Genomic DNA, 23,493 nt, shown 5'->3' with positions numbered 1-23,493 from the left:
GAGGCTGAAGTTAGTCAGCAGGAGAAAGTTCTCACTCTGTGATGCCAGATAGCCTCACAGATGAGGGATTTTGATCCAATGCAATTTTCTCTTAAAACAAAGGAGTTGCTTTGAACATTGAAGGTATTTTAAAACATATAATTGTTTCAAAGGATTAAAACTGTTTCCCATTCAGAACCTTACACTGATTAATTATGGATTATATTATTAAAAGGCAAATTTATGATTCCTTATGTTATAATTATGAATATGAATATATTATTTAATATTAACACTTTAATATTTCATTAAATAATATTTCGGCCTGTTAAGGGTTGTCCTGTGAATACCAGGCCAATAAGGCGGTGGTATTAGGACAAAATTGAAAGGGATGAGCCAAGCTCTGGCATTATTGAACAGCAAAACTCTGCACACACACAGAATGAATTCACACAATTTCTTAAAATACAAGAATTTATTAACAAAAATAAGTCAACTCAAAGTCAAGCATATTTCAATCAACAAACTTTTTATTATGCTAAAACAACCCAACTAAACTACTAAGCAAAATGAAAGAATAAGGAAGACTTATGGGCTATTTACAATATAAAGTGAATCAAAGATGGTTGAAAACCATGACCGAAAAAGTGATGCAACATTACCATTCAATGCTATTTATGTTTGAGAACCAAGGATTATCTTGAAGGATCTGGAAATGAAGTTAAGTTAGTCTTGGAACTAGCTTAGGCAAGAATTGGTATACCTTTAAACAACCATTCACAATGCAAGATCAGATAAAACATTATTTTAATAAGATAACATTTTAAAGAATGATTTGTTGAATAAAACCATCCTTCTGGATGACTAATTCTCAACTGTGTTTAATTATCAGCCTTTATTTACTACAATAATATTTAAGGAAATATTATTTTGAAAAATAACCAAACCTTTGGATAATTGGGTCCTAATGGTGTTTAATTAGTTATCACATTTAGTAAAATAATATTTAGGGAAATATTATTTCCTAGACTGGAAACTAACAACCTTTCTGTGTAAATAATCTTCAGCTGGACAAGCACTTTAGCTGTTAGCGGTTGGAGCTAACGAAAGAAGCTTATAGCTTATCATCAGAATCAAACACATACCTTTAAAATACCACTAATAAAAGGGTTGAAATGCAGTAGAGTGGACGGCGCGTTATGGCCGATGTTCTGTATTTAAAACCACCGTTTAAATACAGTTTGTCTTAACTTTAAAAACACAACACAAACAAAAACAAACATTGTTTAGATTATTTAACTCTAACCTAACCTTCTCTGCCCAAACACTACCTCTTACTTGAACCGTGCTAATGCGAAGTTCTCCTGGGCGGTGAGGAAGCATCCATATTTGGGTAAAAAGAAAGGTTAACTTGCAGCTAACCTCCATAGCTGTGGGGAAGGGCTTTTAGCTGGCCTGGCCGAACCGTACGACAAACGCACGTTCAACTCCTTGAGTGGCCGTGATGCAGTGGAGTAGCTCTCGCTACCTGGACGTACACGCAGGAAGGCGTGCGATGCGGTCCTGGCCTTCTTTTCCAGGCTGTGAGGGAAATCCGCTTCGATTAGGGCTGCTTCTGGAGGCCTCAGAAGAAAAGTTGAGTCACGCTTGTCTCATTACGCCCTTTATATACACAAATGCCAGATTCTCAAACAGTAAATCATTACTTAACTTTGTTGCTTGCGATTGTAGTTACTTTTCGATCCAAGTTGAAGAGTCATGTCTGTTTGCCAGCAAGGAGACATAAGCGTGCATACCTCTCCTGTCTGGTTCCGGTGGGGAATGGCTGGGTTTCCCATGGCTGGGTCCCAACACTTATTTTGCCTAATAACAGAGTCCAGTGCACCTGCAGATAACAGCTAGGAACATCAGAGAATAAATCCCTATTACAAGAGACTAGTTTCATGCTTTAAGGAAGATTGTTTGTTTTGGCTGAAGGAAGGAATATTTAGACTGTAAAATTAAATTAGCTAGTCAGCTAAACTGAGGAATTCAGAGTTTTCCTAGGTTGTGTGAAATTATGTGGTCAAAGACGGGGTACCAGTCAGTAAACATTTTAGTTTCTCCTCTAAAACTGAGCCTCTAATTGACTTAAACCCAAGATTATCCACACCCCTGGTAGATTTAGGTTAAAAGTAATCTTTTAATTTTACCAAGATGACTTGGAGCTCAACACCAAAGATAAATAGTCTAAATAGCAGTGGAAGCAATTATAGGAAGTGTTTGATTGCTGTAATGCAAATAAAGAGTTTTCTACTGATTACTGAGCATGGTATAAATAGTGTCCATGCCATTTTTAAGCAAATGTAAATAAAAACAGATAACAGATTATTTCAAAATTAATACTGCTTTGGTATTTGTTTTATTATCTTTTGATAGTTGCCTGTCTCATTTGCTATTAAAAATTGTATTGGTTCAATGAAAATAATTTTAAATCTCAGTTTCCCAGGGTTATGAATGATTTTGGGGTTAAATGTATGGTTGAACATTATGACTGCACTCTGATTACACCTGATTCTGTCAGGCAGCTGTTGGACCACCCTCAGTAATATTATGTTTGCAGGTTTTTACCCCTGTGCACTGACTTTCGTGTCATTTGCCTTTAAAACATGTCAGAAAACTTTTGAGAATCCAGTTAACCACCCTTAGTCTCCTTTATCTGCCAGATTGACTGACCCAGTGCCAAAGATACCTAACTACCCTATGAAGCTGAGGTTGAATTGAAACAATCCTAAAAATTGTAATAAAATAAACTATCCTGCTATGATAATCACTTACAAATAAGTGGCCATCTGAATGTGGAGCTGTCTTGTGTATGCAGCCCTGATTTGTAAGATTTCAGGCAGGTAACAGGGAGTAGGGAGCTGTATGTGGACGAGCCCAATGCCTGTTTATCAGTCAGTTGCTGTGTTTGAAATGCTTACTTGTTCGCTTGCCCACTCACTATATTGTACTCACCATAGAAAGGAATAATTTGTATTGGGGTAGCCTGGTGTTTTGCATTTCAAACACTACTTGAGTGCCGCTTTATAATTATGCGCTGGGTATTCCCAGTTACATGTCATATAAATAAACACTGGCCGCATACACTGGAATAGATGCCTGAATCTGAGGTAATGGGCAGAATGATGGTGCTGTCTAGGGCTGAAATCCCATTGTAAATAAGATATTTTATTTAATATCACATTCAGTTCTGATCTGACTTTACTTTTTTTACATTATGCTGTGTTCAGGCAAGCATAGAGTGCTTGGAGTGCACCAAGCATTAGAATATGGAGGGACAATTAAGTGATTCTGAACATAGCGTAGCCAGACTGGCTGGTTTGAGTATCTCAGAAACTCCTGACCTACTGGGATTTTCATGCACAACCATTTCTCTGGTTTACAGAGAATGTTCCACAAAGACAAAAATATGCAGCGGTTGTATGGAGAACAAATGGCCTGGAGATGTCAGAGGAGAATTAACAGATTGGTTCAAGGAGATAAAAAAAGCCACATTAGTTAAAAAAAACAAAACATTTTTACAGCTAAGGTATGCAGAATGCCATTTCTGAATGCACAATATGTCAAAACTTGTAGATCTTTTAAAAGCAGCAACAGATCAATCTCCTGTCAGCTAAAACAACAAACTAAAGCTAGAATTTGCATAGGCTCACCAAAATTGAAAACAAACAGATTGAAAAACATGGCCCGGTCCAATGAGTCTTGATTTCAGCATTCACCTAGTGCTGTCAGAATTTGGTGTAAACATTAAGGTGGGTTGTGGTTGGTGGTGGGATTGTAATGGTTGGGCAGATATTTTCTTGGGACATTTGGGCATCTCAGTACTAGCTGAGTACTGTATAAAAACCACAGCCTACTTAGGCATTGTTGATGATAATGTCCATTAATCCATCTTAAGATATTTCCAGGCCAGAAGGAATATCTATTCTTTCCAGCATGATCTGCCCTAGGGTCTCCTCCCAGTTAGATGTGCCTGGAAAACCTCCACAGGAAGGCACCCAGGAGGCATCCTGATCAAAGGCCCAAACCACCTCAACTTATCTCTTTTGATGAGAAGGAGCAGTGACTTTACTCTGTGCTCCCTCCGGATGATAGAGCTCCTCACCCTATTCCTAAGCGTGGGCCCGGCAACCCAATGGAGAAAGCTCATTTCAACCACAGTAATCCAGGATAACGTTTTATTGGCTGTGATCCATATCTCATGGCCTAGTTGAGGGTTGGAAAACAGACAGTTCAGTAAAACGAGAGCTTTGTTTTATGGCTCAGCTCTTTCTTTACCACAACAGGACAGACGCCTGCACTATTACTGCGAAGAGTCCAATCCATCTACACATCAACCTCTCCATCTCCCTTTCACTCATGAACAAGACTGACCATGTCCATTCCTTTATGACCTCAGGGTTCCCATCCTCTAATGTCTACTTCCAGCAGTATAATTCACCATGTCACAAACCTAAAACGACCTCAAACTGGTCCCTTGAACATGAAAATGTACCACTGTTAGGTGGTGAAACGGGAGATTTGCATCAAGGATGTGCAGCTGACGAAATCTGTGACTGTAATGTCAATATAGACCAAGTGTTTCCAACACCTTGTTGAATTAATGCCACAGAGAACTGAGCTAGTTCCAAAGAGTACCAAATAAATTGGTTGGTGAGTGCATAGAAATTGAATAGTACGATCTATTTTTGTGTGGTAAAAGCAAATAACTTTTCTTAAGATTATGTTTTTTCAACAAAAAGACACGGTATACTGCTGTTATATGTTAGTAAGCCATTAAAAAGATAGACTGTTATAACAAACTGTAAGTTAAAACATACTGAGCTACTTTATTTGCAACTATACTAAATCTCAATGTAGGTAGTAAAGTTGTCATCTTTGGTGATGATTGATGTGTTTGGTGTATTGATAACACTGTTGGGTGTTTTGAAGTTAGGAAGGTTGTCTTTTAGCTAACATTATTCAAGGATTTAAGGGCAAAGATTACAGCGAATGAACACTTTAGCATGGGTGTCAAATACAGTTTCTGGTTTTGTTTCTATTTAGAAATTAATCAAAGTCTTATTAACTACAGGTCCTTCTCAAAATATTAGCATATTGTGATAAAGTTCATTATTTTCCATAATGTAATGATGAAAATTTAACATTCATATATTTTAGATTCATTGCACATTAACTGAAATATTTCAGGTCTTTTATTGTCTTAATACGTCATGAAAACCCAAAATTCCTATCTCACAAAATTAGCATATTTCATCCGACCAATAAAAGAAAAGTGTTTTTAATACAAAAAACGTCAACCTTCAAATAATCATGTACAGTTATGCACTCAATACTTGGTCGGGAATCCTTTTGCAGAAATGACTGCTTCAATGCGGCGTGACATGGAGGCAATCAGCCTGTGGCACTGCTGAGGTCTTATGGAGGCCCAGGATGCTTCGATAGCGGCCTTTAGCTCATCCAGAGTGTTGGGTCTTGAGTCTCTCAACGTTCTCTTCACAATATCCCACAGATTCTCTATGGGGTTCAGGTCAGGAGAGTTGGCAGGCCAATTGAGCACAGTGAACCATTTACCAGTGGTTTTGGCACTGTGAGCAGGTGCCAGGTCGTGCTGAAAAATGAAATCTTCATCTCCATAAAGCTTTTCAGCAGATGGAAGCATGAAGCTCCAAAATCTCCTGACAGCTAGCTGCATTGACCCTGCCCTTGATAAAACACAGTGGACCAACACCAGCAGCTGACAGGGCAGCCCAGACCATCACTGACTGTGGGTACTTGACACTGGACTTCTGGCATTTTGGCATTTCCTTTTCCCCAGTCTTCCTCCAGACTCTGGTACCTTGATTTCCGAATGACATGCAGAATTTGCTTTCATCTGAAAAAAGTACTTTGGACCACTGAGCAACAGTCCAGTGCTGCTTCTCTGTAGCCCAGGTCAGGCGCTTCTGCCGCTGTTTCTGGTTCAAAAGTGGCATGACCTGGGGAATGCGGCACCTGTAGCCCATTTCCTGCACACACCTGTGCACGGTGGCTCTGGATGTTTCTACTCCAGACTCAGTCCACTGCTTCCGCAGGTCCCCCAAGGTCTGGAATCGGCCCTTCTCCACAATCTTCCTCAGGGTCCGGTCACCTCTTCTCGTTGTGCAGCGTTTTCTGCCACACTTTTTCCTTCCCACAGACTTCCCACTGAGGTGCCTTGATACAGCACTCTGGGAACAGCCTATTCGTTCAGAAATTTCTTTCTGTGTCTTACCCTCTTGCTTGAGGGTGTCAATAGTGGTCTTCTGGACAGCAGTCAGGTCGGCAGTCTTACCCATGATTGGGGTTTTGAGTGATGAACCAGGCTGGGAGTTTTAAAGGCCTCAGGAATCTTTAGCAGGTGTTTAGAGTTAACTCGTTGATTCAGATGATTAGATTCATAGCTCGTTTAGAGACCTTTTTAATGATATGCTAATTTTGTGAGATAGGAATTTTGGGTTTTCATGAGCTGTATGCCAAAATCATCCGTATTAAGACAATAAAAGACCTGAAATATTTCAGTTAGTGTGCAATTAATCTAAAATATATGAATGTTAAATTTTCATCATGACATTATGAAAAATAATGAACTTTATCACAATATGCTAATATTTTGAGAAGGACCTGTACATGTTGCATCGAGTCTGTTCAGTTTGCTTTCTGTTTGACCTCCACTTTTAATAGAGATGTAAAGATCCAGCCACCATCTTTCTCCATGAATAATTGAGGGCTTCCCACGGAACAAGCTGAGATCCTGCAGGATGAGTGGGAGGAAGGAAGAGACACTCGATATTATCCGTGGCTCCTGTCCTCAGGCCACACGGCAATAATGAAATAATTAAAATGATTCAATGCATTTATTAGTAAACACATGGTTAGAGACAACTTTTTAACAAGGATAAAAAATCGTTCAGCATTTTAAAACACTCTAATCCCTTGTTGAGGGATTGAGGCTTTTTATAAAAATCCGTAACTGGAAGAACTGCTGTGATTTTGATCTGCAAGTTCTACAGATCTTCTTTATTCTTCAAATCTGTTTTGAGTTAAGAAAACTGCCTCTTTTAATGCTGGTTTTATAACTGTAGCTTGACGTACCATGTCAGACACAGGCACACTGCTCTGTGATATACGGTTATGCAATCTAAACTGTTTTTTCCAATGAGTTCTGTGTCTGCTTTCTCTTCACCTAAACATTCAGTTCGTCACATCAAATCCGAGGTGAATTTATAGCCCGCCTGAGGAGTGAACATCACATATTACATGCTGCTCAGCTGTATTATGAGACTTGTTATAATTATGAGGTTGTGTTATAATTGGCAAAAAAAAAGTTAGTTTGCTGTAGTCTTTGGTATGTGTCACATCAGTTCTGGGATGCTTGTGTCATTTTTGAAGGTTGTGTCATTTGAGCATATCTTTTCATATCTTTCCACCCTATCTCTACCTTTTTGTGCTCTGTTACTTTGGCTTGCTTTCTGCATTTATTTGCAAAGAACCCCTGAGAATTGCATGAAAGAGTAGCCGAACGCCATTAAAGTTTATTGCGTTGGGCATACCCTCAAGTCCTTTTCTTTTTTTCTTTGTCCAATTAAAACTTTACTCTCACACCTACACAAAGGACTCATTTTAATTTTTTTGTTTAGGTAAGCAACTAAGGAATTTGAATTCTGTTTTAATGATTTGTTCCTTTTTACTCATTTTTTTCTTTTGCTATGGAAACGTGTTGTCAGTTCACTTCATTGTAACATCTGAGTTTTCTGAGGAAATAAGAGATTGATCTGGGATGTTGAAGCACTAAACAGTCTTTAACTGCTTCTCTGACAATGCACAATGGAGGCAGCCTTAATCAGCCCATCCACTAAATGTTTCACTGAAATTTAATCCAAATCCAAATGAGCTTTGAGGCTATTTTCTTCCTTCCCAGTAAATGTGCTATTATCCCCATAGAACTGTAGAATACTAGATGATGAAGGGAAACGTCATTTTCATGCTTCCAAAATTTTCACAAGCACGTAAGCATCAGTTTGACAGTCATATTGTTGGAAGAGTGGCAAGTTTAGTTCGCTTTCTGCCCAGAATAATTACAGAGATTTCTCAGGTTAAACTGCCCTAAGGCACAACAAAGACATGCAAAACAGAACGATAGAAACCATGCCGTTTACTGCCGCTCTTCCTAGAGCTGACTTTATACTGTAGAGCCATGTTTGTTTTCCTATGCCTGAGACAGACTATAACAACTACATTATACAGATGCCTCGAGGCGAAACAGTACAAATCGATCTGAGGACTAAACAAGTCAAAAGCAAAGCGTTGATGAAGCAGACATTGATCTAGCAATCCCACGGGTCTGTGGAACTGCAATCCGTTATGTTTTTTAAGTGCTTTTATTTCATTGTCTTGAAATGAGTCAAATCTTTGTGTGCTCAGCAGAAATAACATTTAACTGATATTACAGAAAAATCTTCCTGCCAGCTGAAATAACATTGAATTTTGTGCAAAGTTGGAATATTGCTCCACTGTAGCACTAAATTCAATTATGTTGTGTTTTTCTTAATATGCAGGCGAAGATTCTCCGTCATCCAGGCCATGGTAAATCCAAAGAAAGGTTGAATAACAAGAACAACTGGTCTTCATTTCCTTTTAGTTGAAGGCGTTTCTCAGTTCAAAGCTAGTAAGGAAGATGTTCCAAGCTTTTAAGATGTTCGGGATGTGCTGTTCTGCACATCTAAATTTCTATTCAGATTAGACAATAGGGCATCGTTAGTGACGTTGCTGACTTGGATTCTTAAGAGATGTTTTGCTCTGGGCATTCCTCGCTGCAATGAACTGCATTCTGCTCATTTTGTGTTTGGGTATTTTGTTCTTGGAGTGAACCAACCTCTGTCTGAGAGTTCAGTGAGGTCTGAAATGCACCAGGATGTTGTGTTTGGAAAAAAATCTTCTGATAATGTTTTTTTTTTGTTTGTTTGTTTTGTTCAGTGGTGTGTCTAGTGGATTTCCTTGCTGCCTTGACAAAAGTCCAGTTAGGATGTCCACAGGTTTGGAGAGCTCTTTTAATGTGGTTCTGTTCCTTTGTCTTCCCTTCTGTCTTCGTGGGAACATGTTCGGCCCGATGGTGTGGAGTTCTAATGACAGAAAGTTTGTGTTCCAGTTCATGGTGAGATTCGAACATAAGTTTTTTCTTAATACTTTCCTAAGGTTGTCATGATCTTTGGGACTTTGGTTTTGTATTCAGCATAATTTTGGTATTTCACATGGTATTTATATTCCACTTTCCTGGTTCACTGTGTGTTCTGTGAGGCATTTCTCTAATTTCCTCAGTTTAACCTCAGTTACTTGCCTTCCCCCACAGCTGAACCCTGTTTCAAACAAAATACTAGCTCCTTGGTCAGTTATCAATTATCCTGCTTAAATCTTTCTCAGTTGGCCAGATAACCTGTTATTCCCACCAGGATGTTTCCTTGTGGTCCTCTTGTGATCTATTATTTTGGATTCCCCCCCTGGACTGTAGTTCTTGAATTTCCTTTTTTAAGTAAAACAATTTATTTTCACCTGCCTGCCTCCTCTCTGTTGGCTGCCTCCTTGCTGCTTTACTAGATGCTTTGCTGCTTAGGTTATTTTCTTGATAGGGCTTTTGTTAACATCAGACAGGAACAATGCAGGAGTGTCTTGTGGAACTTTGTGTGAGAACCACAATCTTCTAGGAGATGAAGAGATGTCAAGGGTATAGGGCCAGAGCAAAAAGGGCAAGAATAGAAGTTTAAACAATTTCTTTTGTTAATTGTAAAGGTCTTTTAAAGATAAAATGAAAAAGTAGTATAAATATGGTGAATCTAGTATTGTGTGCTTGAAGAGACACGGCTTAAAGAAAATACTCCATATTTCTCTAGCAGGTAAAAAAGCAAGCTGCTCTTTTTCCGTGTCTTCAATAAAGGCTGATTGTTAATGTAATTCCTGCACACCATAAAACTAAGCATTGTGACTATAATCAATATTTATTAATTTGTTTTTGGTTGATTTTTCCCCAATAATACCTCTGGGTCAATTAGGTGTTGCCATTTCATACCCTTATATTGTGGTGTTGACCCCATTTGGGCCATTAAAATCTTTAAATCTTTAAACTTTGACAGATTTGACCCCTGATCAAACAAATTTGACCTGCACCCACACTTTCTACATTTAACAATATAATTTTCAAAATGTTTTATCTGTGTGATAGCACATGGATGAGTGGATCTCATCATTGACATACTGTAGATGGTCAGGTCAGGGCATCGAGCCTGTTGGTAAAAGCAGTACTTTCCCTGCAACACCGTTTGATGAATACGTTGTTCATAAGTCTCGTCCCATGGTAAATTAACAAGTTATTACCTCCAACATGTCTGTGCGTCTCTTGATGTTTTACTCATTCATGAGAGTAAATGAAGGGGAACATTTACTCAAAGTGGGAAGACGGGATACAAGTCTTGGATGCCATTTGCTTTTCACTTTCACCCAAGTGGCAAAATGTTAAGTGGCTGTAAGAGGATTTTTTCTTGCACAAATATATTTACATGTTGTAACCCTATTGGCTTAAAAAAACACTTTTCCACCCTATCTCTGTCTGGTTCAGAGTAGAGAAAGTGTTGGTTGCTTTCGAGCGGAAATTGATTAGCAAAATGGTGAAGCAAAGAGGCTGGAGAGTAATGACGAGCACTTATATTTTGTAACATCAAGGGCTAAACTGCTAGACTGAGTGGAGGCTAACCTGATACAGAGAGGCAGAGAACATGAGCTGGATAATGAGGGTGAACACAGAAATCAATGGATGTACCCTTTAACAAAGAAGCACAGCAGTAGACTGGGTGCTGGTAGAATAGCACATAAGTGCATAGCTCTGCTTTTGTATTCTGTATAAGGTGAATAGTCAGTAAAACTACGGTGCAAATGGCCTCTATTACAGATTTTCCAAGGTGAGCATGTTGATACTCAATTTGAAAGTACAGTAGGTGCAACGGCTGCTAGCAGTTGAGGATCTCTGAATAAATCTATCAGTAATGTCAGACTGTACAATGTACACAGTATTAACCCAAAGTAGATTTAATACACATGATAGCTGTGTGCTTTAAATTAGTAGCAATCAGTCCTTGAAACAAGTCTTTAAATTGCTTCATTAGATGACAGGTTTAACATATTTTGATGTCTTCACAAACCTCAGATTGTTTTATGTCATACCTCCGGGGTTTACATAACAATGGAGTGAAAAAGACCCTTGTTCAGTGCATAAAAGTTAACTACATCCCAGAGGACAGACATCCTTCAAAAAGCAATTAGATACTCTGCATGAAGCTGCATTTAAACAGTCCATAGCTGGACAGATGGGACTCTGCTCTTATTAGACCCGTGCATGGTTGCATCAATTTTACCTGAGGATATTAATATAAGGATTTCCCCTGACTTATTTTCTTTTAAAGGACTTTTGAATCAATGTTGTAAGGGTACGTTTTTTAGTTTTAGTTCGTGACTAAATTAGTCCAGGAGGACATACAGAACCTTATAAAAGTATTTATTTCACAATTTGTCCCATTACAGCCACAAACTACAGTGTGTTTGTTACAGTGTTTTATTGGGATCCTATGTGATACACTAACCCAAAGTAACAAACCATTATGTAGTGGAAGGAAAAGGATAGATGGTTTTAAAAATGTTTTACAGATACAAATTGGAAAAGTGTGATGTTTATTTGTATTCAGCCCCTTTAAATCAGTGCTTGGGAGAATCTCATTTCAGCTGCAAATCTTTTGGGGTTTGTCTCAACCAGCACTTTACTTCAAAAGACTGCATTTTTCTGTCCATGTCACAATATAAAATAGCTCAAGCTTAGTCAGACCTCATATCATCTGGGAACATTGATTATGTACTCGTCACAGATCTAATAGTGGCCTTTGACTGGGCCTTTCTAACACATGGATATGCATAGTGTTGTATATATTTAGTGTTGTCAGGCTAGAAGGTGAACCTCCAGTCCAGTCTGAAACATTTTGCGGTCTCCAACAGGCCTTCTTTAAATATTGCCTTATACTTAGCTCCATCCGACATTCCATCAACTCTGACCAACTTCCCTGACCCTGCAAAAGAAAAGCCTCCATTGCATGATGCTGCCACCACCATGTTTCATGGTGCCTTGTTTGTTTTCCACCGCACACAGTGTTTTGCATGTACAGTAAAAAGTTCAATTCCATCGAACTTCCATCAGACCTCGTTTGCATGTTTGCGGTGTCCCCTACATGGAGTTTGAAAAAACTTCTACTTGTTTGTTAAACGTTTCTTTTCAGTAATGGTTTTGTTCTTTATCCCTGATCTGTTGTGTTTGTTCACTAATGTTCCCTAAAAACCTCTGAGGCCTTCACAGAGCAGCTGTATTTATACAGATTTTTGTTGTTGTTTGTAAAGTGGAAGGAAAATCATGTGTCATTTTCCTTTCACCTAACAATTTTCACTACTTTGTGTTGGTGTATCACATAAAATCAAAATATGATGCAATGAAGATTGTGGAAGAAGTTAAATCAGTATGAATAATTTTGAAAGGTACAGTGTTCACCACTACCTAGGTTCATCTGTCATCTGTAAAATGATGTTATGTTGGTATTACTTTATGCTGATGAACCATCATGTAGTTTATCTCTTTATAATCTCCAGATAGAAAACTCTAGCCAATTTGAATAATAAACAGAATTTTACTTCATTGTTTGATAACTATGATCAATTGGAATGTATGTACTTGACTTGGAATCTGTATGATTCAACTGAAATGACTTTGTAAAGTGCCTCGAGACTACGTGTCGTTAATTGAAGGTTTATAAATAAACTGAATTGAATTGCAGTTGCTGTGGCGATTCAGACACCTAAACAGCCTGTGGGTAGAACTCTGTCCATGAAGCCTGGCAGGAGCGGATTTTAAAGAAAGTCTGAAGTTATCTTACATTCCCACTACACCACTCACTCAGCTGCAGCGCCAACCCTGCCTGGCTTTTGAAGTTGGTTTCAACATACAAAAGCTGCAGAAGCAGGGAACCACTTCAATTGCTGAGTCAATAGAAACAGATTTTATAGTTTTATTCCAGTAAAACCCACTGTGGCACAAACAAACTCTCATAGGAGTGACTGAACATGCCAAGGCAGCATTGACAATTTTCCAGAACCTTTAGAAGCTGACTGGTGAGATTTTATTGTTGAACCTCACATGCAATCTGCAAAACAAATAAAATCTATGTAACTTTGAAAGCCAGTAGTGTCCTATTGAATGGTAAAAACAGACTCTAAATGCTGACCAAGCTATGCAAGCAGAGCAGTTTATTCTTTTTACAGAAAAGGGGTGGAGTATTGTTAACTGACAAGGTCAGTGTGTAATTCTGGGGAAGAGAGGAGAGTCAATACCATGTGGAGCATACGTTCCAGGAAAATTTTAGAATTAAACTGAAAAGCATACTTACTGGTCTGTATCTTTGAAGATGATGGGGTAGGGGTTCCTGCAGAGGTCCAAGAAGTCCAGGGAAATGGAAGCAAATTAATGGAGGAGAGTAGGCAAGCAGGTTAGTCTGGGTAGGTAATATCCTTGGACAGATGACATAGCCAGTGGATGAACCACTTCATCTGTAAACAGTCCAGTGGCTGTCAAACACTAGGAGGGAGCTGCAGCCTCACCTTATGCGACCGGTAACGGTTAAGCTTTCTAAAATCATGTCAGCTTCCAAGGGTGGGTATAAACGGCATCATATCATGACGGGCCTGCAGAAGAAAATCTTTTCTTGTCTGTCCTCGCCTTACCAGGGAAGCTGAGGAGTGTGATCCCCCTGTAGTTGGAACACACCCTCAAGTCACCCCTCTTATGAAGGGGGGCCACCACCCCAGTCTGCCAGCCGATAGGACTCCTTCTTCAGCTTGACAGCGTCCCTTACTGGCGGTGTAAACCACTGTGTTCGGGGATAGCCGCCGCGACAGGCACCGCAGACCTTACGGCCGCAGCAACGGGCAGCAGCATCGACAATAGATGCAGAGAACATGGTTCACTCGGACTCTATGTCTCCAACATCCCCCAGGATCTGGTCAAAGCTCTCCCGGAGGTGAGAGTGGAATACATCCCTGGCCAAGGGCTCCGGCAGACATTCCCAGCAGACCCTCACTATGCGCTTGGGCCTGCCAAGTCTGCCTGCCTTTCTCCCCCTACAGCGGATCCAACTCACCACCAGGTGGTGATCAGTGGACAGCTCAGCCCCTCTCTTCACCCGAGTGTCCAAAACATGCGGCCGAAGGTCTGACGATACGACAACAAAGTCGAACATCAACCTTCTGCCTAGGGTGTCCTGGTGCCAAGTACACTGATGGACACCCTTATGCTTGAACATGATGTTCATTATGGACAATCCATGACTAGCACAGAAGTCCAATAACAAAACACCACTTGGATTCAGATCGGGGAGCCCATTCCTCCCGATCACTCCTCTCCATGTGTCGCTGTCGTTTCCCACATGGGCGTTGAAGTCTCCCAGCAGAATAATGGAGTCCCCGAGAGGGGCACTATCCAGCACCCCCGACAGGGACGCCAAGAAGGCCGGGTACTCCGTGCTACCACTCGGCCCGTAGGCCGAAATGACAGTTAGAGACCTGTCCCCAACCCGAAGGCGCAGGGATGTGACCCTCTCATCCACTGGGGTAAACCCCAACACAAGACGGCCGAGCTGGGGGGCAACAAGCAAACCCACCCCATCCTGCCGCCTCTCCCCGTGGGCCACTCCAGAGTAGAAGAGAATCCAGCCCCTCTTGAGGAGATGGGTTCTAGAGCCCACGCTGTGTGTGGAGGCAAGCCCAACTATTTCTAGTCGATATCTCTAAACCTCCCGCACAAGCTCGGCCTCCTTCCCCCCCAGCGAGGTGACATGCAAAGTCCCTAGATCCAGCCTAACAATCCGGGGATTGGGCCGCCGAGGTCTCCACCTTCGTCCGCCGCCCAATCCTCTTCGCACCGGTCCTTCACGGTTCCCCCTGCAGGTGGTGGGCCCACTGGGGTATGGCCTCGCGTCTCTCGTTCGGGCTTGGCCGTCTGTCCCCCCCTCCAGGATAATTATCAATCAGATAGGCAGGAGGAGGGGCTTTGGAAGGAGGCCAGTGACTGCTAGAGACTACTGGTTTTACCTGAGAGACATGGAAGGTGAGATGAATCTTCATGGAGGCACAGTATGACCAGGGAACTTAATGTTCTTGATTTATCCTTTCAGCCTTACCATTAGACTTGGGGTGGAAGCTTGAGGAAAAGCTAACTCTGGCTCCCAAAGCCATACAGGACGCTTTCCAAACAGAGGTAAATTGTGGACCTCTATCGGAAACTACAGCCGATGGGATACCATGGACCCATAAAACAATACCAGCAAATGAGCTGTTTCCATTGGAGAAGGGAGCTTAGGTAATGGCATGTAATGAGCACCTTTGGAGAATCTATGGCCCATCAGATGGGGGTAACCCAGTGACAAAATCCAAAGATATGCAAAACCAGGGTGACTGGGTATGGGTAATGGTTGCAGAAGACCAGAACTTATGACGGCAAAACTGCAATGGAAGCACTTTTTTTGAAACCCGAGTCACACGATCAACAACTGGATATTATTGCTGGCGAAAAAGATGAAGAAGAATGATGAAGAATGATGAAGAAAACAGGAAGTAGTCGGAGGATGATGTTATTGCGTAACCAAACTTATTTACAAATGATTTTTATTGCATTTCTTATTTAATGAAAACACCACAATTGTGAAATTGTGTGTTTTCAACATTAGCAGAATATCGACAAAGTTTTGCACACATTTGTAATGGAAACGCAGCTAATGATAAGATACAGGATACACCCACTGGGAGAGGACTGCCCCCACGCCAGAATCTGAAGCACCAACTTCCACAAAAACTACCTCTCAGGATCAGAATGAACCACAATTGGTGCATAAACGAAGTGTTGTTTTTTACTATTGGGAGGCGCAATAAGCTTCAGATTTGGCTGTAGAGGTGAGCTTGTTCAATGGAGAGACTAACTGGCTAAACGTCTTAATAAAATTATCGTAAAAGTTTGCAAACACCAAGAGCCGCTGAAGTTGTTTCCTAGTTGTGAGGATTGGCGACTAAGCTACAGTCTTGACCTCTTCTGTATCTATCTTCACCTGCTCACTCTCGAATTTACCACCAACTGGACAGGAAAGTCACACTTCTCTTCTTTTACATATAATTGATTCCCTATGAGATGTTGAAGACCCTTTCTTAGCTCACCTTCAAAATTAGTGAGTTGATAAATTAGCATCTGCTCATGGCAAAGCTCTGCCCTTCAGCGTACCCACAACATAAGATATTTTTGAAAAGTTGTCAGGGAGAGATTCAGGACAGCGGCAGAACATCAGCAAACACTGAAGCTGGTATGAAACAACCCAGGTGACTTTGGCAGCACTTCCCTGGGAGAAAACACAGAAGAATCAGGGGGTGGGGGCTGATCAAGAGAGGCAAGTTGTGCCAAGTTTGAATCCAACAACTCACAACTACCCTAGAATCATACAGTATATCCCATCCATCCATCTATTGTCTGTACCTGCTTTTCCTTGCAGGGTCACGGGGGGGCTGGTGCCTATCTCCAGTGGAGATTGGACGAGAGGCGGGGTACACCCTGGGCAGGCCACCAGGACAATTCAGAATCACACAAGACAAACAACCATACACGCAAACACTCATATATCTAAGGACAATTTAGCAAGAATTAACATAGCATGTTTTTGGACTGTGGGAGAAGAACGGAGTATCCAGAAAAAACCCATGCATGAACAGTGAGAACACGAAAAACTCCTCTCAGGACCTTCTTGTTGCAAGGCAACAGTGCTACCAACTCCTCCACAGTGCAGATCATATAACCCCTTTGTCTAATTTGATCTAAACTCAAAACAGAAAAGGGAAACAGAGTGCTTTGATGTTTTAAAGCGATTAGGTACTTAAAAACTGGAAGTTTCAACTCCGATTTTTCTGTATTTGACTGGCCTATTACCAGCAACAGCCAATCAAGGGAAAGTAATACTATATTGATCCCTAGCTGACTAGCTGGTTGGTGCTTGACTCATTGAAATGCTTCTTAGGATCAAGAAATTCATAAGCAATAGGTAAGCAAAATAATGGCTACAGTCATACACAGTGGATCATGGTACATCAAATAATATTTTCTTGCAACCTTTTCTGTAGCTCTCTAAGAGTGAGTCAGAACTAATTTAATTAAATAATTAATTAGTTTCTAATTAAATTAACTGCACACAGCACTGACTGCGAATCATCAGAGAGCAGTCGGTATGGCAACTTGATTTTCACTGTAAGACACACCAGGAGTTACATAATACTGCCTGGGACCTAATTTGTAATTGTGCTGATGTGTTCCAGTAAATTATCTCAGCTTTTATTCTTATCTGACTACATAAAATATTTACTTATTTTTATCTGACTGGATCAGAGGTCAGTAAGTAGGAACCAGTTTGACAGTTTACAGTTATTATTGTCAGGTTTTTTGAGTTGAGGGTTGGACCAAACTGCAGACAGGCACTTGGAAAAAACATTGTGGCAGTTTAATAATAATTAAACAAAAGAACTTACAGAAGTTTCACAACGAGAAGCAGGACATAAACTATGGGCAGCATAACAAGCGGTCGATAAATGATATGGGTTGTTATGCAGACTGATTCACTAACATTTCTGGACACTTTATTCTCTCAACCATTATTAGAGGTTAGGGTGGACTGATGAATATTTCCATTCTAAATTAATTTGCCATTTAAAACAGAACAATACCAGAGCACATGCTTTTGCTTGACAAAATCAAGTACCAGACCATTAGTGACAATGAGAGCACAAATGTAAAAAAGATCAAAAAGAGGTAAACGCAGGAAAGTGATTAGCAGTGAGCTGCACTGAGAATATGAGACAGGAGAGGATTAATTATAACCTGCTTTTGGAATCAATATATATATTTTTTTTTTGCTTAACCAAGCAGAAGGAGTGACAAATGCGAAGAGGAAAGCCTTTCGATTTATGAGTCTTCCTGACAGAGGAGGAAGCAATGATAGATGGAGAGAGAATCCTTTCTGTGGCTGAAGAAGCAGAGAGACAGAGGGATGAGGAAATGCAAACAGGTTGGAGAGAGAGCTAGAATATATATATATATATTCTTTTTTTTCTTCCAGTTTAAAAAAAAACTCTCCCACACTTCTTCCTCATTTTTTTGACATATGCATTTCCTCTGACATGTTCCAAGTCTACACAAAGAAGTCTAATATGGTGCTGCAAGCGTTGACAAGAAGGTTTCTGCAGCCTTATAGCTATCCAATACATATTTAACCACACTGTTATACAGACCACATTGTTGCAGACTATTCAGGACAGAAGCAGTGAGACATTGTCCAAACTGAGAAGTTTTTAAAAATACATCAGTATCAGTATACATGCATGCACTTGAAATATGGTATCCTACCAAATATTGCATCTAACCAGTCCTTTGCGATTGCATACCCCGATATTGGGATGGTAATTTGATTTATATACAGTGCAGCTGTAGAAATTATCATGAGAAAATATAGTTTTTACGCCAAAATTACATTTTACCATTTCGCAGATTTCACTCGAGAAAACAGGCTTTATCTGTCAGTTTCAGCCAGTTTAGTTCTTAACACCAATGCACAAATGTTATCTTAAGGCACTTTGCAAGACAAGCAGATCCTATTCCTATCAATTCATATGGAATCTAATTAGGTCCAAATAAATTCACATCAGTCCAATTCATAGCAATGCAATCCAGTCAGATTCAGATCCAATTACATGCAATCAAATTCATTGTGATTATAATAAAGTATGGTGAAATTCAGGTTGCCATGTTCTGCAAAATGAAAAATGTTATCTATGGAAGCCCAGGCCATTTTATTAAGTCACTGACTTTGCAGAAATCCTTCATCCTGAGCAAGCATGTGGGGATAGTGGAAAGGAATTACTACCTTTTATTCAAAATATTGTTTTTTTCTTAACAAAAAAATGTTAACGCAATGCTAACAACCTCAAATGAGAGCTGTACAAAAGAGAAAAAATATTTCTGCAGTAGATATGTTCCCATGAAAAGTGCTGAAAGAAGGTAGTCAGCCAAACCCATTTGAAGCAGATCAGATTATAATAATCATGCAGTCAAAGACTTCAATAATATGTGAAAGTCCAAGATCTTATCAAATTTATCACTTTGTTTCTGAGTAGAACAATTAATCTTTTCAAGACTGAGACAAGACATGATGTCAGAAAGTCAGTGAATATAAGTGGGCAACTAGGACAACTGCAAAGGTATCAAAGAAGAGCAAGCAATGGTTTATATAAGTAATAGCTCTATCTTTTTCACCCATTGTAGAAGAATACAGCACTCCTGAAGGGATTTACAGCAGTAAAGTAAACACGCAGAAACTTCCAGGCCCACCATGAGGGGCAATCCACCAAAGCTTTGTTCCAGAAGTACTTTCATAGGAAGCACTGCTCCTTCAGTAACTCTGTCCAGGAAAGACACAAAGAGTTTCTTTTCTGGAGTGTTTTTCCACATCCAGAATAACTTGACCGGGTATACCTTCTACAAAAAACATATAGGAGATAGAGAACATGAAAATAGCATCAGCAGTAATTGCACATAATTCATAAATGGAGAGCAATTAAAATAAAATACTAGTTCTGATCCCAAGGTTTTAGAAAAAAATATATTATGTCTGTATGAGGTTAAACCACATTTATGAGTAATGAAAACATTCCCTCACTCTGTTTTATAAGTTCAAATGTTTTAATTTATTCAATATTTATTGCATTTCATAGTGGTTTTCTTTCCTGAGTCTTACTGCTGGCTTAGAGCTGACACTCAAGCCAGAAAACAGCTGCTGCTTTTCCACAGATGACTTTCAGCACAGGCAAGAGTATTTGATATGCGTGTGGCTCAGTCATACATTTAAATGCAAATTCTCTTCTGCACATTATTGATTGTTTAAATCTCCTCGCTGCTGTTATATTTTTTTGCACACTTTGCAGATGTTCTGTACTTGTGGAACGTGTGGCACCCTATTACAGACCCTTGAGATCAATAACCTCACTATCGTTAAGTGAAGAGTGCTTGCCTTTGGATAACTCATGCCAGTGCTGAAGAATTTAAGTACCTTTAATTCTCTTGTGCATTAAAGATCTAAGCTTTGAATGTTTTTTCTCAAACAGTTTGAAGACCACCCTGAAGAAGCGTCTGTCCGGTGATGTGGTGAACTTGTCAGGAATCCCACTGTCTGGACGTGACGTCCACCGTGTGGCTTTCTACCTTCAGACCTGTGGTGAGGCGGTGTCGGCTGTGGACCTGAGCTTCACCGAGCTGCAGGACGAGAGCTTACGTCTGCTGCTGCCCTACCTGAGCTGCCTGCCCAAACTGAAAACGCTAGCTGTTAACGGCAACCGCCTGACAGCCTCCATACTGAAAGACCTGACGGAGATGGTGAAGGACCCTGAAAAGTTCCCCAGCCTGGCCTGGATAGACATGGGCAACAACATGGACATCTTCACTGTCCCACAGCCACTGCTCGTGGCCCTGCGTCGCCGCTTTGGTCTACGCAGCAGCCTCCCCACCATCTATGAGTACAGCGAGGCACCGGCTTTTAGTAGCTACAACCCTAACATGGAGACTTCTGTGGAGGAGCCCAGTCTGTATGAGGAAGGGGATGTAGAGGAAGATGATAGAGTGGAGGAGGAGGAGGATGACAGACTGGAGCTGCAAGCCTGGGGCTTCAGAGAACAAAACATGTCAAAGAATGTGCCACTCCACTTCTGTGGGAGGTGATCGCCCAGGGCGGCTTTCTTTTAGACTGGCAGCCTCTTGTATCCTCAAGTCTAGCCTGCTCTGTTAGAGTGGCAGCAGATGCTGACGTTGACCCACACATTTCTGAAAATAACTTTAAAATGAGTAACCATGTTGTGTGTCCCTCTGGATGCTCTGAATACTCCAGACAGCTCTGTGCTTGTACAGTCAGTAAGAATAAATTTGTAGACTGATTTAATATTTATTCATCAAGGGAGGTTTAACTGAACAGACTTATTGTTTTTCCAGTGCAACATGTTTGTAAAATTGGGAGATTTCCTTACAAAGATTCTTCCAATCATCCAAAACTGTCCATGGGGCAGCTTGGGGATCAAGTGCCTAAAACATAGGTACATTGGCAGCAGCTGCTGAAGATGACAGGACAATTTCTTGGCTTTCTTTTTTATGTGCTGTAGGACGGAATCTACTAAAATCAAGGATGAATATACACCTATAAAAATAGCACTGTAAATATATAATGACAATAACTTTCTAATTAAAAGGCCTTTAGTTTAATTCTTACAAAAGCTGAGAAAGGGCCAAGGCCATTCAGAAATGTATACTATTCCCCTGCAAAAACATGAAATATATTCAAGAAAAAAATATATAAAACCCTAAAATGATCAAATTAGTGGTTAAGTAGATAAAAAAAAAAGTGGTTATCTCAGGGTTACTCATTAAGTTCATGAAAATTCAAAAGCGGCAGGTGTAGCTGTTCTTGGCTTACCTTACTTATATTTCTCCTTCAATTTTCCATGCTGTTTATGTGTCTAAACCTATTTATGTATGTTTTCGCATTTAAAACTTTTATTAAAAGTCTCATACATGTATTACTTCAAAGAAATGTATAAAACAAGTAGGACTTCTTCATTGATTTGCTCAGGGACCAGATTAGCTGATGTTAGCAAATAGCTTTTAGCAATATTTTTTGCTAGTAGTAAGAGAGGCTAAGAAAATATTAAACTGCTTTTTATACCAACATCGAATCAACATGGTCACTGGTAGACGTAATGGATACTATCTGTGTAACTCATCACACATTGAAATAAAAATAGGCTATGTGGTTTAATTCTGCTATCATCTGTCATTAGCTACTGTTATAAAGTTAGTCATCCATGTTGGATTTTGAGGTCATGGTTAATGAAAAACCTTTGACCTTCTGATACCAACTTAAGGGGGTGTTTTACCTGTTATTTCCAACATCCTATGTAGTATTTAGAAATTCAAAGTTTAAATGGAAAACAACAGTGGCAACAAAAACCAAGCTAGTCCTTTGCACCATTAGCATTAGCAGCTATCCTAACTCAGAATAAGAGAAATATTTTTGAAATGAAAATGGAGGAGACAAAATAACAAGTAATTGTATGTACATGTAAGCTTAAGACACAGAAATATTAAAGAAATAAATACATGTAAACATGAAACAAATTCATAATACCACAATAAACAACAGAAGTAAATTGGTTTAGGGCTAAAAAAGTGGGGACATACAAAGTAAGAACTACTAAATAGATAAACTAGTACATTCTAAATTGCTTTCACAGCACATTAATATACCCAACTATTTACCATTTATTCATTTTTTACATTTATTCTTGATTTTGTCAGCTTTTGATCCTCTACAGCTATTTGATGCTATTCCACACTTTTCTCTACATGTGATTCATCATTGTTAAAATGTATTCATTAAGTTACCAAAAACTGTTTACGAGTTATGTTATAAAGCATCCAGACCTCCGATGCTTTAGGAGACCAATGATCCCTCAGATACTTTTTAAACTTGACTTTATTGCAGATAGTAACAAATGAATAAGAACCAAATCTTTTGAAACTAGATTGCAAAGATGATGGTGTTTGGCAGAGAAAGTGAGCAAATTGTAGGCCTGTGACGGAGGCGTCTTTCACCGCACAGAACTTAGGAAGGGTAAATGTTTGTATTTGCTATGGTTTGATGTCTGTCTGTTGTTTGTTCTGCCACGCCCACATCCTCTGCTGCAATAACCCGGTTTCTCTCTGGAAAAGCGAAAGTGATTCCCTAGTGTGCAGGCTAAAGAAAAACTGCATAGAGACGGCCGCTAACCTGTCCTGTCTAATTAGCAGAGCTTTCAATGTGCTCCTGCTAAAGTTTCCTGACGCCCACCAGTTTCAGATTTGAAATAAATCTTCTAAACCATGCTCTGTGTCTGGATAAATTTCTGGTTCATTACAGTATAATCTGGCCAACATGGACCCGTCGCTGACAGATTGGCATGCTGGTGTGGTGAATTCAATAACTAAGTTAGAAAGTAGCATTCAGGAAATGAACAAGGCTATGCAGAAATACATTTAAGAGTGACTTCAGGCAGGCATCATTCGCCGCCCTTGCTTGAGCGTTTAAGCTTGCCCTCAAGGAATGGTGAAACTGGCTGGAGAGGGCTGAGAAACTATCATCTAACAGACTTAACCCAAGACAAGCCAGGTGAGCCCTCTTCTTCAGTCTTTTTAATGTTGTTCTGTATTACAGACCCAGGAACGAAGACTGTGAAACCAGGTGCTCTCTCTAGGATTCAAGAGACCTCAGA

The 23,493-nt window shown here is 40.0% G+C and overlaps 1 protein-coding gene across 1 annotated transcript in view; it reads left to right on the top strand.

Annotated features, from left to right (window-relative positions):
- lrrc75bb (leucine rich repeat containing 75Bb) overlaps positions 1–23,107 on the top strand; it is a 45,343-nt gene extending 22,236 nt beyond the window's left edge. Inside the window, exon 4 of the mRNA XM_047373015.1 lies at positions 20,305–23,107. Coding sequence (XP_047228971.1) covers positions 20,305–20,914 — 610 coding nt within the window. The 3' untranslated portion in view covers positions 20,915–23,107. The remainder of the gene's footprint in view (positions 1–20,304) is intronic.
- Positions 23,108–23,493: the final 386 nt, after the last annotated feature.

This window comes from Girardinichthys multiradiatus, chromosome 8, assembly GCF_021462225.1.
Source record: "Girardinichthys multiradiatus isolate DD_20200921_A chromosome 8, DD_fGirMul_XY1, whole genome shotgun sequence".
Lineage (NCBI taxonomy): Eukaryota > Metazoa > Chordata > Actinopteri > Cyprinodontiformes > Goodeidae > Girardinichthys > Girardinichthys multiradiatus.
This window is presented reverse-complemented; position numbering and strand designations above follow the sequence as displayed.